At 46.3% G+C, this 16,189-nt stretch overlaps 1 protein-coding gene across 1 annotated transcript in view; it reads right to left on the minus strand.

Annotated features, from left to right (window-relative positions):
- The window catches only part of bahcc1b (BAH domain and coiled-coil containing 1b), a 53,833-nt gene that overhangs the window by 12,425 nt on the left and 25,219 nt on the right, over positions 1-16,189 (minus strand). Inside the window, exons 4-14 of the mRNA XM_046069026.1 lie at positions 14,624-14,734; positions 12,288-14,333; positions 11,743-11,854; positions 11,009-11,202; positions 10,229-10,369; positions 9,018-9,205; positions 7,995-8,382; positions 6,135-7,091; positions 3,218-3,384; positions 1,992-2,128; positions 1,622-1,726 (exon numbers count right to left, since the gene is read on the minus strand). Coding sequence (XP_045924982.1) covers positions 1,622-1,726; positions 1,992-2,128; positions 3,218-3,384; positions 6,135-7,091; positions 7,995-8,382; positions 9,018-9,205; positions 10,229-10,369; positions 11,009-11,202; positions 11,743-11,854; positions 12,288-14,333; positions 14,624-14,734 — 4,546 coding nt within the window. The remainder of the gene's footprint in view (positions 1-1,621; positions 1,727-1,991; positions 2,129-3,217; positions 3,385-6,134; positions 7,092-7,994; positions 8,383-9,017; positions 9,206-10,228; positions 10,370-11,008; positions 11,203-11,742; positions 11,855-12,287; positions 14,334-14,623; positions 14,735-16,189) is intronic.

Raw genomic sequence — 16,189 nt, forward strand, 5'->3', positions numbered from 1 at the left:
GCTAGGGCCAATACAATACAATAGTGTCATTCCAACTTTGTGGCAACAGTTTGGGGAAAGGCCCTTTCCTGTTTCAATATCACAATGCCCTCATGCACAAAGCCAGGTACACAAAGGGATAATTTTCCCATTTTCTTTTGTTAAAGAACTTGACTGGCTTGCACAGAGCCCTGACCTCAACTCCATCCAGCACCTTTGGGATGAACAGGGGTTGCATCCTGCTATTTTTGTAACTTTCGGAAAATCAACAATCACGCCCGCTTCACACAGTGACTGGCCAGATGAGTAGAGGTGGGATAGTAAGCAGGGTTAAAACTTCACTCCCAAGCTCTCTTTTTTTTTCTCTCCACACAACTGTTTCCATCACTTTTCGTGTAAGTGCAACACCATGAATGCCTTCAAGGAGAGACTGTCCAAATGTCTGTGCGTTGTTATTCCTATTCACCTCGCCTTCTAGAGTGGTTTTAAACATGTTTGGCTCAAGGTCTGGTTGGACGACACATCAGTCAGACTTGTTTGTTTCAAGCAAGCCTTTATTGTCCAACAGCAGCAGCAGATCTCACATTAATGGTTTTGGAATGCAATGTTCAATAATCACATTTCAGGTGTCCACATACTTTTGGGCATATAGAGTATACATGTGAGGAATCGTCTGTTGAGTTTGGAAACACTACTCCGCCTCTCTATCTCCCACTCTTTCACTGTTTCATTTTAACCAACAACTCCCACGAGAAGATGAAAGCATAAACAAACTATGCATGCTTGTTAATAACAACAGAAATGCTGCTCCGGCACGTAGCCAACAGCACTACTAATTAAACAAGTTATGTGTGTGTGTGTGTGTGTGTGTGTGTGTGTGTGGTGCACCAGCATGTATGACTAAAGCCTTTCATTGTCATTTTCATTAGCGCTTTCTAATCATGGTAACCGTGACAAACCTTGAGTTTCTCTAATCATTTTATCAAGGCGAAGGGTGCACATGCTAACAGAGGTGGGGCAGCATGAGAAAACACATTTATCATTATGAGTGTTGAATACTGGCTGTGTGTGAGTGTGCTTTCCACTTTGTGCAGGAATGTGTGTCAGCATGAACGTGTGCACATCGAAGGTGTTAAATAATGTGTGGTTGTGTGCTGCAGCGGGTGGGTGGGGGGTGTTAAGTCGTTTATCACTGTAATAACTGTACATCAGGACTTTGTCCAGCTGCATTAATATATGCTGGAGGTTCACAGGGAATCAGGGCATAATCAATGCAAGTGATAAATATGATTAAAAGTGATTAATGAAGGCCTCATCTCCATTACCTTCTCTCATTTAAAATCACAACCATCTTACAGCTCCCATCACATGACCCATTTTGTGTGTGTGTATGTGTGTGTGTGTGTGTGTGTATGTGAGAGAGAGAGAGAGAAAGAGAGAGAGAGAGTGTGTGTGCGAGCAGCTCCTTCCAGTGCCCAATCAAGCAAATCATCAGCTATAGAGCATTTGAATCAATTCAGCTGAAGAAGAACTTCTTGAAAATCAACCGTGCCTTTCACTAAAAACACAAACAGAAATCAGGATGAATGAGCTGGGCTTGCCAATCACACTGATTATACTGACGCAATATCAGAGGGCTGACCTGAGTCTTTTAGAGTTCTCTGCAGCAGCTGGGCCGGGGGTGGACTTGCGCTTGCGGGGGCGGCCGGGCCCCCGGCGGGCAGGGCTACGAGACGTCTCTTCTTTCCTGCAGAGGGAAAGACAAGAAGAGGGAGGAGGAAGAGAGAGAGAAAGAGAGAGAGATGGGAAGAGAGAGAGATCAAAGTTACAGTCTGGACAGCAGGAGAAATCAGAGGGAAACTTGTATCGGCTACAGGTCAAACTGCATTTGGTATGAGCAGGCAGCAAGTCCTGATAAATCAGGACGATGCAGCATGACAGCAGAATTGTGAATGTTGGAATGCACGACTCAATCTAGACAAAAAGAGTGTGTGTGTGTTGTCTCTGCTCACTGGTGGTCGTGTTTCCTCTGTAGCTTGGCCAGTTCCCTCTGTTTCTCTTTGTAGCGGCGCTGTAGCTCAGCCAGCTGGACACGCATGGCCAGCTCCTCCCCTCCCATCGTCTCCATGGAGCCTTTCACTGGGCACACCTGACGCACACACATACATGAATACACACACACACACACACACACACACACACACACACACACACACACACACACACACACACACACACACACACACACACACACACACACAGCAGGAAAATTTTAATGCTGATGCCAAAACACAAACTGAGTTCAACAGCCAGTGGATATGTGAAGTAGCCTGCTTGTGTTTGGGCAGCTTGATGATTGGAGGGATTTTCCTGAAACCAGAAGCTCGCAGGTTTGGTCACTACAGCAGTTTAAGTATGTCGACCAGCTGCATTTACGCTTAAAAGCAAGGATTTCTGTGAGATTGACCTGGTGCTACATGTAAAAATATTTGCAAACATGATAACATAGGTAACTAGCATTAACAAAAGTAAATATACTTATATATATAAATAGTTATTTTAGTAATTGTAGATCAATTTATATTTAAATGTTTTAATAAAATTGTATTTATTTTAATACAATTTTAATTAAATATTTAATATATATTTACTGTAGCCAGCTTTATTTCTGCGACTATTTAAAGAAAATAAAAATGTTGATCCATCCACAGCAGGTGTTCATAGTCTAAAATCACCTTCACTTGTTATGGAATCAATAAAAAAATATTTTTTGCTAATTAAAATCACATTTTGATTTCTGCTCAAAACTGCAAAGTTCAACCACATAACATATAATTTCACTTCTCATTTCAATTAAAAGCTATAGTTGTTGTTTCCATTAAAGTAATTGTTACTGGAGCTGGACAGGAATGGTTAACATAAGGATATTTGTCTGACTCAACACACAGTAGCATACACTACAGTGTTTGCATGAAAAACTCAAATCATCTGGGTACATATGGATGATTTTGATGTCCATATTTGCATCACTAAAGATGACCTAATTTTTTAGTTGTTTGGTGTTTGGAATATTCAGATCAAATCCTAAAATGTAAAAGTGACCTCCTACTCCCTGTAACAGTTTTTTTAGGCTTAGTTAAAAACAACAATTGAAGTCTGTGTCCATTGTTTGACACTTCCCAACATTTTAGCATGAATGATTTATGTTTGCATGCATAAACACAAACTGCGCATTCACCGGCTCATGGCGAGGCGTCCAGCTGCACTTCCTGCGCAGGTTGAGCCTCTTCCTGATTGGACACTGTCGGCCCACCCCCGCATCCATAACCTCTCCCCCCATCTCCAGAGCACGGGCGGCCGCCAGCGTAGCCAGACTGTGGAGGTCAAAGGTCAGCATGTCTTCACCTGCACAGAGACGGATTGTTTCGGTTTAGATTGGTACGTCACACAGCAGCTGCATAGCGGCTGACACAGTGTTATAAAAACATGCTGTGTGCTGAACGGATTTATTTCCAGTATGATGAAACCATGCCTTGAATAGTGGTGATATTTATGATATTAGCTGTGCAGTTAATTTGATGTATACTAGTGTTCCTGCTTAATCGTACACACACACACACACACACACACACACACACACACGAGGGTGGAGCAGTAGAGAACGATCTCTACATCTGTCACTGTCATTAACTCTGTCATTGTCACAGTACCAGCAGACGAAACAGAATATTCATGAGACGGTGCACACTCGCACACACAAGCGCATGTAAGCACACACACACACACACACACACACACACACACAGATGCAAATAAAACACAATCATTCTGAATACACACATGCACCTACAACATTTTTGCTGAGCTTCGCAGACATAGGCAAACTGCATGAGTGCGTGAGGAAAAACTGGAGAGAAGGAGAACGACGGGCAGGAGGGAGGAGGAGTAGTGCAACGCAGTGAGAAGAAGCGAGGGAGGGGATGGGGAGTAAAGGGGAGGAGAAGCAATAAGAGGCAAAGTGTTTATTGAGCTATCTATTTATTCTCCTCATTATGGACATGGACAGAATCCAATTTTCCCTTCTAGGAGAGGAGAGGAGAGGAGAGGAGAGGAGAGGAGGATTTGCTGGATCACTCATAGTCTGTGCACTGGAGCTGCAAGGCCTATTCACTGACGTCTGACATTATTAAAACCTGTGTGTGTGAGTGGGAGATGGAGACAGAAATGTGGTAAACAGAGGAGAAAGAAGAGGGCAGGAACGATGGAGTCTTCATCTGTGAAGCAAAGGAAAAGAACAAACGGATGTGAGAACGACAGTTAACTCCTCACAGAGAGAGACAGAGGTGAACAGGAAAGGTGCTGAGAGATGCGGCTTTGTCCTGTCCCGGCTCGCAGAGGTCAATGCCATCTCATCTGTCAGACCTCTGAGCCAATGGCACGCTCCGATTACCCTGACAGGATGACATCACCGCTGACATCACCACGCCCGGTTTAGTATCCTGGAGGATGGCCACAATCGATGGATACCTTCCGCCTGCAGTATACCACACACTCACACACGCATCTTTGCACAGTAATAACACCATACTGTGTCTCTAAAGGGGGGCGAAGGGTGTAATAAGAGGCTGCACAGGCGAGGGGGAAAACCAAAAACAGTGGAGGAAAATTAAAAACCATTACAGTTGATATGGGCCTAGTCATCATTGGAGGCCACTAAGGAAGTTTATTGAGCTGAAATTTCAATCTAAAGGAAATGTGAAGGAATAAAGGAAACTATGACATAAACATCTCCTCTGACTATGTGTAAATGGAAGTAATAGTGCTAATTTATACTGGAGGGGAAAGTCTGTCTTGATTCCTTAATCTGTAATTGCGATCTCCAGGGAACGGCTGAGATATCCTTCCGCGTCAAGGAGCGGCATAAATGCATCTGTCTGGGATCGGTTTCATCTCCCAAACACATTCAGGATGACACAAACGCCATCAGCGGTATTAATAACATTCCATGCAGCGAGGCCGGAGCGAGTTTTAAATAAATGTGTTGCAATTTGGAAAACGTTTTCCACGCCACGACAGGACTTATTGATTTCACACCTATTACACATGCTAACCACGTGCACGCACATGTAAACAAATGCGCACTCACACACTCTGTATCACACACGCACAGACAGCTGCAGAGCGACTTATGATTTTTACACTTATTAATTCCGTCAACAAGGCTTGCAGAGGCAGGATTTACACACAAGATTACATTGGTTTAATAAAAAAAAAGAAAAAGAAGAAGCAGGTGAGGGGTAAAAAATAACAAAGAGGGAGGAGGAGAGGCGGGAGGAGGCGCAGGCAGGGAGCTGGCAGCCTTGTGGAGAGACACATAGACTCTGATGGAGGAGAGCAGGGATTCATCTGGGATTACTTAACAGCTTACACACACACACACTCACCGCCGTGCACGCACACACACAAATGCTGGCAAACACACACACACACATGCTGGCATAAATAAAAACACTTTCCCTCAGAGGGACGGGAGGAAAATAGGAGCGCTTACAGGAGAAGTGTTTTAAAGGAAAGGGTCTAATTAGCAAAGCAAGACGCCAGAGCCTGGGGGACACACTGGGCAGAGTGTGTAAGTGTCTGTGTGTGTGTGTGTGTGTGTGTGTGTGTGTCCTAGCTTGTGTCTGAAGCTCAGCTTGTTTGTCCATCTCTGTGTTCCCCCAAACACATGCACACACCTTTCCCAGAGGGAAAAATATGGTCTATAGGCAAAAAGAGACCATCCAAGATGAGGAAGAAAGCAGGACAGTCAGTGGGAAATTGGTGTGTGTGTGTGTGTGTGTGTGTGTGTGTGTGTGTGTGAATTGACAGTCTCCACATCTGGGTTGTTTTTTGGTTCACTGGAGGTGTATGTGTTTGTGTAGTCAAGAAAGAAGTAGGGTAACTTTTTCTTCAGAGGCATTTTTTTTTTTTTTTACTGTAACAACACAATTAAACACAAGCAAATTGTAAACACAGTGTGTTAAAAAAGGATACACCTAATTATTGGGTTTCATTTCTACATTTCTGGTTTCATTTCACAGGAATTTTATAAACTTTTAACAGTTTTGAATGCATGCAACATTCGAAGGCCACATTTCCATTGCAAATCAACTCACCTTCAGTGTCTTTCTCTTTGCTCTCCCTGCTCCTCTGCTGGATCTCCAGCTCAGCAAGTTCTCCCAGTATCTCCATACCATGGTGGGATGGAGGGTTTGGTGCCTGGAAAGCAGGTACTGGTGGGTACAAGGCATCTCTGGTGGCGCACAGAGCCGCGGCAATCAAGAGCTCCAGGCTCCACATGTAGGCCCCTTGCAACTGGGCTGCTGTGCTTGCCATGGGAGATAGGGCGGGGTCAGAGGATGGGGAATGAGCAGGAGAGTTACATATTAGTTCCACAGAGTCCTCGTCTGGACTCATCCCACTCCCCTCCTCTTCGTCCTTATCCTCATCCTCAACCACCTCTACATTCCCTCCATCTTTACCCCCATCCTCCTCCACCTCCCCCTTCTCCTCCTCTCCAGGCTCTACAGGCACAGAGATAGTACATTCTGATGGTTTAGGCCCCATTTTCTGTCCCTCATCTTCCGCCATGTCCACTTTTCCATGTTTCCTGTCATCGTCGGGCTCTTTGGATAGTTGGCGCTCCTCCAGGCTGGCCTTCTGGCCCGGGCAACCCAGAGAGAGCTCTACTTTTAGGGCTTTGCCTGTGGCTGTGGCTGGGCAGGCCTGATCTGGGACCGGAGCTGGGGAAGGGCATGGCGGCAATCCACAAATCTTGCTCTCGGACTTGGAAGCTGAGCATCCTTTCGCTTCCACCCTCCTTTCTTCCTTCTCTTCCTCTGCAACTCCACTCTGGGATTCCACCACTTCACAGTCTCTCCCATCCTCTTCTTCTCTCCTCTCCTCTTCTTTGGTGAGGGACTGGGTGTGGCATGGATGTGGGAGGGACTTGGAGTCAGGCTCTGCTGGCTCCGCCTCCACCGTGGCTTGATCAGCCAATCGAGCTTTAGGAGGCGAGGGCCCGGCCTTGTAGCCCATGGTGATTGGAGGGAAGGTGTAAACAGGTGGTAGGTCTGGCGGAAAGGGGAGAAAGCAAAGGTCAAACAGGTCTTCTGACATAAAAAAACAAACTGTACATAAAATGTATTTACAAGCGTCTGTAGAAAATAGAAAATCTCCACTGTCTTTCGGTCAGGTCCTTATTCCTTCTAAATTTACTGCCATTCTGTTCAGGCAGACAGGCTGAAGCATGTGTTTACAGTTGGCATAATACACTGCAGAGTGTGTATGTGTACTGTACATTATATATACTCTGCGTCTGTGTGCGTGTGTGTTTGAGCGAGTGTATAGATCTATTTGGGATATTGATGACACCCCGCCGTTTTCCTGTGATTACAGTGCGGGCCCTGTCACCTCTACGCTCTTATTATTGATGGTATCCCTCCGCCCCCTGACAACACAACCAGATAAATGTGTATCCTTCCGCCTGTAATTCTCAAGCACCCATGAAGGATAAGCAGGGGCTGTCTGAAGATTTCACTGACCTCCCTCTTGTGACACACACGCAAGCTCAGACACACACGTGCACTCTGGCAGGTCACACATACACACACCGAGTCCCCATATGCTTTCCATGACCTTAATGGCCGACCTGCCCGCTGTCCCTCTTTAGCTTGCACAGAAAAAAATGCACACACACTCAAGGACACACAGAGCAAGGAATCAGCCAAGCTTCAAACAATTTCTGCAAAATCAAAAGAATGCCATGCTTCAAAGACCAGTGCTACATTTCTGCAGCAGCACCCTCCATCTCTATCCTTCTCTTTTTTTTCTCACTCATGTCTCTCTATCTTTACCTTGTCTCTTACACTGTGTCCTGTTTACTGGTATGATACTGACAGTTCAACGTACTGGTAAATTTAATTAAATTCAGACATTGCATTCATTAACCAGCCAGTAGACTTTTCCTCACTCACCTGGCTCTAGGGATTGTGGGTAGTCCTGAGGTGGCTGTCCCTCTCCTCTATCACTGCCCCTTTCCAGCCCCTTTGAGAGGTGTGAAGGAGCAGGGCTGAGTGCCGGGGAGCGGGGTGCAGCTGCAGCCGGGCTCGGCGCAGGGGTCAGAGGGTTGGGTGGGTGCGGTCGCCTGGACGGGGAGTGGTAGCAAGGTGACTGACGGCTGCTTGGACACATCCCCGGGGACGGTGTGGACGTCTTGGGTGGTGGAGGAGTGTGGGAAAAGGGTTTGGCCACATGAGAGGTGGTGGTGGACAAAGAAGAGGAAGAAGAGGAGGAGAGAGTTCTGGAGGAAGAAGATTCATGAAGAGAGTCCTCTATAGTGATAGCATGCTCCTCGTGTTTTCTCTGTTTCAGGAGAAGTGGAGAGGAAAACTTAAGGAACTTTCTTTATATACATAATATTTCAAATTAATTAATGTATTTTAACTGCTTAATTGTACTGAATTTACACCAAAGGGAATCCCCCCATCTAAAACTTTATCTTTCCTGATGCACTATATCTCAAGCAGGAGATGCAGCAGTTTCCTTATAATGAACAGGGTTATTTAAGCACACGATGTACACATTAGCACAAATACCAAGAACACTTTTGACAGAAAGCCATGAAACCGTGTCAGCCACACTGTTTGATTGCCAAATGATCTGGCAATGTTAGAATGAAATGTTTTGCCAACAAAAGAGAAAGTCATTGGCTTAAATAATTATTGTTGGGTGTCATTTTTTATAATGCTTTTCTTTTAGAGTTGTAAAATCAGGATATATATGCTGAGAGATGTTCAAACAAACAACTAGTGTTGGTGTATTTTAGTCATGAAACTACTCAAATGAGGAAGATACATTTTTGCATAACACAATATTTCCACACTTCCTAATTCTCATTTGCCCACAGTTTCACAAGATTATCTTAACAGCATTTTACTTTTACGTTCAGACTAAAATCTAAAGTCTTGCCAAAAATATTATATTTGTATTAGTTGTACCTGTCCTAAGGAGTGGCGCTGCATGTGCTCCATGGCTCGCTGCTGCTGATGGTGCTGATGCTGCAGGGCGTACAGCTCCTGTTGCCTTAGGAAAGAGGAGCGGGAGTAGACGGGGTGATGCTGCAGGTGAGAAGGAGGGCCTCTGCCAGCGTATACAGGGGGCCACAGACCTGACTGCTCCAAAACGTCTAGAGTAGGAAACAGAGAAAAAGAGACAAATGGGAAATAAGAGATTGTTTAGCATTTTGTTTGATTTGAATAATACAAAATTGGTATAATATGTGAATATGTGTGATTACAGAGGAGCTCGGCTACCTTAACTGGAGCTGTAACAACTGTGACCTGTATGAGCTATAGTTTGGCCTCAGACACAATCAATGAATCCTGAATGCATGCTTCACATCCACCATTCACCTTCTTTTAGTATTATTTTCTATATTTTATTTCCCTATACAGGGAAACACATGTTTTCCTAGCCACAAATGAATTGAGATATACACATGTACATTTACACACACAAACACACCCAAACACACATCCCTCCTTGGCTGCCTTGTCGCTGGGAACCTTTGTTCTGTGAGATTAGCCTGAGTGGGCTAATGTTTCCCAGGGGAAGGGTTCAGTGGATGCACTTCCCCTCTCTGCAGGAACTCCCACGGAGCGAGGCAAGGGAGGCGGGAGATAATTAAATTTCACAGCCTGTTTGCAAAGCAGCGTTGACACACACACGCGCGCACACAAAGGCACGCACACTCTTTTCTCTCTCTAGCAATAGCTGAGATGTACAACGCAACCCTTAACACTGAGCAATGTCTCATGTTGCTCCAGACATGAACACAACTAACTTTAGATGTCCACATACACGCACACACACCTCCACATTCAAAGTCTAGTCCAAACACACCAGTGCTCCAACACAAAAGAGATGAACGCCAGTTAAAATGGTTTGTATAACGCTGGGTACATGCAGACGGGGGCAATAGAATTGCTGCTCCCATTAATAAAGCTATAAAACACAGTCCCAATGACAGAGGAACTTATAGAGCATTATATTATGATTAAGCAATGATACTAAAACTCTGGGAGAGAAATGGCAGCAACTCTGATGGAGGGAGGTAGCCGGCAGTAAGTACGGGTTGACAGCAATGAATATGGGCTCTGCTGGTTGCGTGTGCATGTGTGGTGTTGTTGTAAAAGGATGCTTAGCATACCGAGGTGATGATGAGGACCAGGTTCTGTAGGAAGAACCACCAGCGGAGCATTAGGGTCTTGGGTGAGCGACCCCAAGACAGGCTGCAGAGAGCTGGGCAGACCTGGTGGGAAGCCAGGACTCATTCCCACGTGGCCCAGACCTGGAATACACAAATACACATAACACAGTCAAATAAGAGCAACATTTAAATACTTATTTTATTACTCCAAAAAGATAGCAGTGTGCTTTGTGGGTATACACAAACAAAGAAACCGCTGGTGCCCACCAAACAATAGACCAAAGTTCTGGCACTAGGAGCAGGAGTAATGGGGAGTTTCTATCAAATGCCTTTATTGTATAGTCTGTTTATGAAACAAATAAAACTGGTTTCAACCTTTGCAAGTCTTTATCAGGGTTTGAACCCTGATAAGGACTATAGCCCATGAATAAAAGGGTTTATATTTACTGTTCTAAACACTTATGTTTTTGTGAAGAAAACATTTACACTATAAAGACCTCTGTGTTCAGCATTATTAACGATGGATGAACAAAAGAAAGACAAAAACATGAAATAAAAAAGAAGGATAAAAACCCCATTCATCAATATTAAATCCAGGGAACCTGCCACATACCACCCACAATGACTGACGTGATCTCAACAAAACAATAAAAAAACATTAATATTGAATAAAAAAATGGAATTGAGAGCATTAAAGGTTGAGACCATGTTCTATGTATAAAGCAAAACAGTGCTCACTGGCCATACAAACATCAGGCGCTGTGCCTCCACTCTACTCACTGTATGAATGCCCCATCCAGAGGGAGGGACTTCCTGTCCTTTGCATCCAGTGGTGGTGAGCTGGGTGAGCATGTGCAGCAGGGTCCACCCCTAACTGACTGGATCCTCCGGGAACCAAGAGGTGAGAGGTCAGGTCACCATGGCAACTACTAGAAGGGTGGATCCTGGCAAACTCCACGCGATCCTTGTTTTCCCTGTTGTGGTGAACTTCGTCATTACCTTGATTATCCCTTTTATTGTCATCATCATGATCACCACCATCATTATGATCATTATCTTCATCCTTGTCATCTTCATTACCACTACTACCATTATAATCATCAAGAAAAGGAAATGTGACGGCAACAGGAACATCCATCATCTTTTGCCTGGTCTATGAGTTCTCATTATATGTTTTCTTCCCTTAATATGACTACATAATAAGAGCCAGATACTTCAGAGACATCCGTATTAGTCCCTGTAACATTAATGCACCACATCTCATCTTAGAGAGAAAAAGAGAGAGGGGAAGAGAGAGAGTGAGGGGGCACAGAAATACCACATCAAAGGGTGAGAAGAGTAAATGGGGATGAGAGAAAAGAGAAGCAGAGCCTCAGACTGGGAGAGAGAAGCCGAGAGAATAAAAGAACTGCAGTTTATCAGATGAGAGGGAAAATGAAAAGATGCTACAGTCTGCATGTGTGTGTCTGTGAGCGTATGTTCATTTGTGTTGGTGTTTGTGAATTTAAGTGTACCTGATCATCATTTCTCTGTCTCTCTCCAGGTGATGAAGGCTGATCTGTTCCTCTGTCATCCTCTTCCTCTCCTCTGCCTCCCGACCAAGAGGATACAGAGGGCGCGACACCCCTGAGTTGTAAATACAACCAAAGTAACGAGCTTAAAGCAACTGTCATGCACCAATCAAAATACCGGTTTATTTCATCATATATTTTGATGACAAAAAGTGATGTATTACCTAGGAGGCCTTTGACTGCCCGTGCAGAATTCAGTATCTCTACCTCTTTGAATTTCTCCCTGAATGTGGTGTCTAAACAGAAGCTGTTTGCAATTCATGCTAGTCAGTGCTTAAAGCTTGACTGCAAAGCTGTCTTTTTTTGGCCCATTAATCGCAGTAATAAGTTCCCAGTAAACGTCAACTACCAACAAGAAAGGTAAGATACTGTACAACACAAATAGCTGTTCTCGAGTGTGTAATCATGGATTTTTCCCTTAATGCAGTCTAGAGCACAGATGTAGTATTAAATGACTTTCAGTGCAAGGCGCTTAAATGATGTCTGACCTTTCATGCTGGGCAGCACTCTGCCCTGTCTGCTGTGTCCAGGGGTGTTGTCAGGAGAACGATGGGGGGGCCTGGCTACTGCGACGGCAATACCCACTGGAGGCTGTCGCACTTCCCCCTCACCTGCCTCCCCCATCTCCTTCCCACCTCTGTCACCCCTATCTCCCTCATTCGTTGAGCCCCGACGAGGAGGGAGCGATGGTTTGGGAGGGTCTTGAAGGGAGGTGTTGCTTTTAGCTCCTCCTCTGTCCCCTTTCTCTGCTCTCTCTCCTGGCTTGAGGCAGCCCAGACCACCGAAGGGGCCCCGCTGTGGCAGCAGCAAGGGCTGCTGGGAGCTGTAGTTCATTAGGTTCTTCATAGCACTGCCCTCACCCTCGGAGGAATGCGATGAGGAGCGGGATAGAGGTGGAGGCAGTTGAGAATGGGGCTGGCCTTGGTCACTGTTTGGAGCTCTGTTACTGAGCCCTCTTACTTCACTATTACCACCTGATGCATGATGGGAACCTTTTCTCTGGTCCTCTTGGCAGCCCCCTCGAGCACCCCAGGAAGATGCCGTTTGACCCCCATCTCTTGCCCTCTCTTCTGTACTTGCTCCGTGGCTGCTGTGCTGCTGATGCCGTATCCTTGCAACCTTTTGACCCTCCCTGTGAGTCGCTGCCCCTGACCCCACCCGCCCCTCAGGATGAGGACCTGAGTGGGAACAGTCCCTGAAGGGAGGTGTGCTGGTATCTGGGCTATTTTTCGGTGTGCCCTGTCCATCACCAGTGTGTGTCCCCTGGGCATCTAGTGGGAGTGAAGGCCTGTAAACATCATCCACAATCTCTTTATCTCTGAAGGATGAAGATGTGTCCAGGCTGCAGGACCGCAGCTCAGGCTGGGAGCTCACGTTGGAGCTGGGTTTGTGAAATTGCTGCGTCTGGTGGCTCCAGTCAGGAGGTTTGTCTGCCTTGCCATATCCCAAATGCTGCTGGTGTGGCAGGGATTTGTCCTTCCTCTGGCAACTACTAAGTCGGCTGAGGTGATGAGAGGGACTTTCGTAGGATCCTTCTCCACTCTTGTCATCTCCCTTTCTCCCACCTCCTCCTGCTCCATGACAGTCAGTGGCTGCCAGGTCTGCCAGTGGCCCAACTGAAGGCACATAAGTTGGGCCAGTGACTTTAGCCTCCCTGCCAGACCCTACAGGGGTGGATGCTGGATCTTTGGAGGGTGTGAGTGTAAGAGGGGCTGGGGAACAGTAAAACTCAGGGTGAGGATGGTGATGTGCATGGTGTAGCCACCCTCCTGCCACTGTGGAGCCCATGTGCAAAGCATGAGGAGGAGGTGGCGGAGGGGGAGGAGGAGGCATGGAGTAGGATGCCACAGAGTGGGGGGTTGGAGATGCCAAGATGGCTGTCACTGCAGCTGCGCCTCTTCTCATACATTCATTAGAAGAAGCAGAGGATTCGCTGATCCTCATCTCCCCATTTATGGGTCCATCCTTGGAGCACCTCCGGCCACCTCCAGACGGAGGTTTGCCAGACACACCACCACTACAGCTGCTCAGTGCTCCACCCTTTCCTCCAGAGCCAGTCTCTGATGCCGAACCACTGGACAGTTTACAGGCACTCATATGTTTTGTCTCCTGACTGCCCGAGTCACTGTCTCTGTACTCCTTGTGTCTCTCCAGGGAGTGTCTGTGGTCCTCCTCCCTGCCCTGTGGTGTCAGGTGAGGAAGGAGGGCATGGTGAGAGTGGGGGTAAGCTTGGTGATGGTGGCCGGATGGAGTGGTGGCAGGGTTTGTCTGATGGTGATGATGAAGCTGATGTTGTTTGTCTTTGCTCTCATGGTGCCGCTCCTTGCTGCTCGATCGCTCCTTCATTTTTGACACAGACGAAACCCCTTTCTCACCCACATCCTTGGTGCTCTTCCCGCCTCCTCCCCCATTGTCCGTCTCTCGGCTGCAAGAGCCAAGCGGGTGGCCTGGGGCAGTCCTGGACAGCGGAGGAAGGCTGTGACTGGAGGAGAGCAAAGGGGGCTGGGGAGGAAGGCCTCTCAGGTAGAAGTGATCTGTGAGGAGAGGAGAATGCTTAAAATGGATGGCTAAAGGTTCCTTGAGAGATTTCTATTAGCTGGAAAGTTTAAAACATTACTTTGCATACAGTTTTATTAAAATCACTATATTAAAATGTGTTCCTTTGATATATGGAGGAAAAGAAATGAGAAGATGCCAACTTGAAAAACCAGACCCCGAGTTACCAGCTGTTCTTGCTCCTGTGGTGAGTGCTGATTAAGCAGTTTGGGCAAATATATATAATGCAATTTTTTCCCCCCACTCTTTTACATTCACACACACCTACCTTTTTGAGTTTCATAGAAGCGGTGCTGTCCATAGAGGCCGTTGCTATGGTGATCCAGAGGACTCATGGGGAGAAAAGGAGAAGCAAGACTTCCTGAATAGCTGGGGTACCCTGTCAGGGGGAGGGAGAGCGAGAAAGAATTGATGTTTCTCCGCAGTGTTGACATTCAGCAGCCCTCTAAACAAACAGTTTATCTCCACAATCTATCATGAAATGGGGCCATTTTGGAAAACGCAGAAAAAATATGGCCAGTTAGTGCTACTTTCACCATAAATGCACTTTTGCACAAACACGCCACATGAGTTGACATTATTTACAGTGGACAAAGTGGTGACAAAAACCACAGCCGACAGCTACTGCCAAGTGTTTGCAGCATTTAACTGGATGGAATTTGCTCTTCTACATGACACGTTTTTCCAAAACCCAAGACAAATAGTGTTAAAGCATCGCAAACCCCCCCTCCTTAAAACACACACAAAGTCCTCCCAGGAGGTCACTGGGAGGTGAATGGTCGTTCCACTCTGTTCCTCGTCTTCAAGGACATTGAACTATAGTTTTAAAGATAGCGGAGGTCTTGGTGGTTGTGTTAATGGGGGCCGAATGTAGGGATGGGTGAGGGTTGGTGTGGGTGTGCATGGGTGCATATGTGTGTGGGGTTGTTGTGATGGTTGAGGGGGGAGGTGTTATTGGAGGGGGAAAAAAAGCAAAATCACCACAGGCTAACGCACATACACACAAGCTCATACACAAGTACACAAACACACACACACACGCACACACACACACACCACAGGAGGCACACAACTCCACATTACAGGGCCAAAAGGCTTGGATTGTGTGTGTGTGTGTGTGTGTTTTCCAACAGCTGGTTTCATGCCCCACAGAGTGTCCTTGCCGGCCCGTTAATTGGCAGCCGTTAAAAGTTTAACGGTGGTGGCCAAAGTAAACAGCACTCCATAAAAACTCATCCTACGCATTCCACAGTTGCACTGCAAAACCACTGACACCCCCTCACTGCTCCCAGCATGTGTGTGTGGGACTCAGTGTGTCTGCGTGTTCATGCTGTAATGTGAATGCATGAATGGGTACACTCTTCTGTGTGTGTGTGTGTGTGTGTGTGTGCGTGTGTGTGTGTGTGTGTGTGTGTGTGTGTGTGTGTGTGCGTGATTACTCTGACTGGTTAACAACCAGTGAATCTAAATAGCGACAATTAGCCAAAAGGCTCTATCAGCCATCTAAAGCCAATCCCCCGGGTAATGATGAGTGATAAAACTCAGGAGGGAGGCAGGGAAGGAGGGGAGATGAGACAGGAGAAGAGTAGAACAAAGACAGCAGAGGGACCCGTTATGAAAAAAAGCAGGGAGGAAGAAAGTAAAGGAGGGATGGAAGGGAAGAAAGGATAGAGGAGGTTAGTGACTGAACAAACGATGTGAAGATAGTAAAAGTAAAGGAGACACCAGAAGAACAGCGCTGTTAATATGAAATGCCCCCAATCTGGTGCTGCTGTGAGGCGTATGGAGATGGTAAGAGGGGAGTGTGTGTGTGTGTGTGTGTGTGTGGGGGGGG

Source organism: Micropterus dolomieu, linkage group LG14 (genome assembly GCF_021292245.1).
Source record: "Micropterus dolomieu isolate WLL.071019.BEF.003 ecotype Adirondacks linkage group LG14, ASM2129224v1, whole genome shotgun sequence".
In the NCBI taxonomy this organism is placed as follows: domain Eukaryota; kingdom Metazoa; phylum Chordata; class Actinopteri; order Centrarchiformes; family Centrarchidae; genus Micropterus; species Micropterus dolomieu.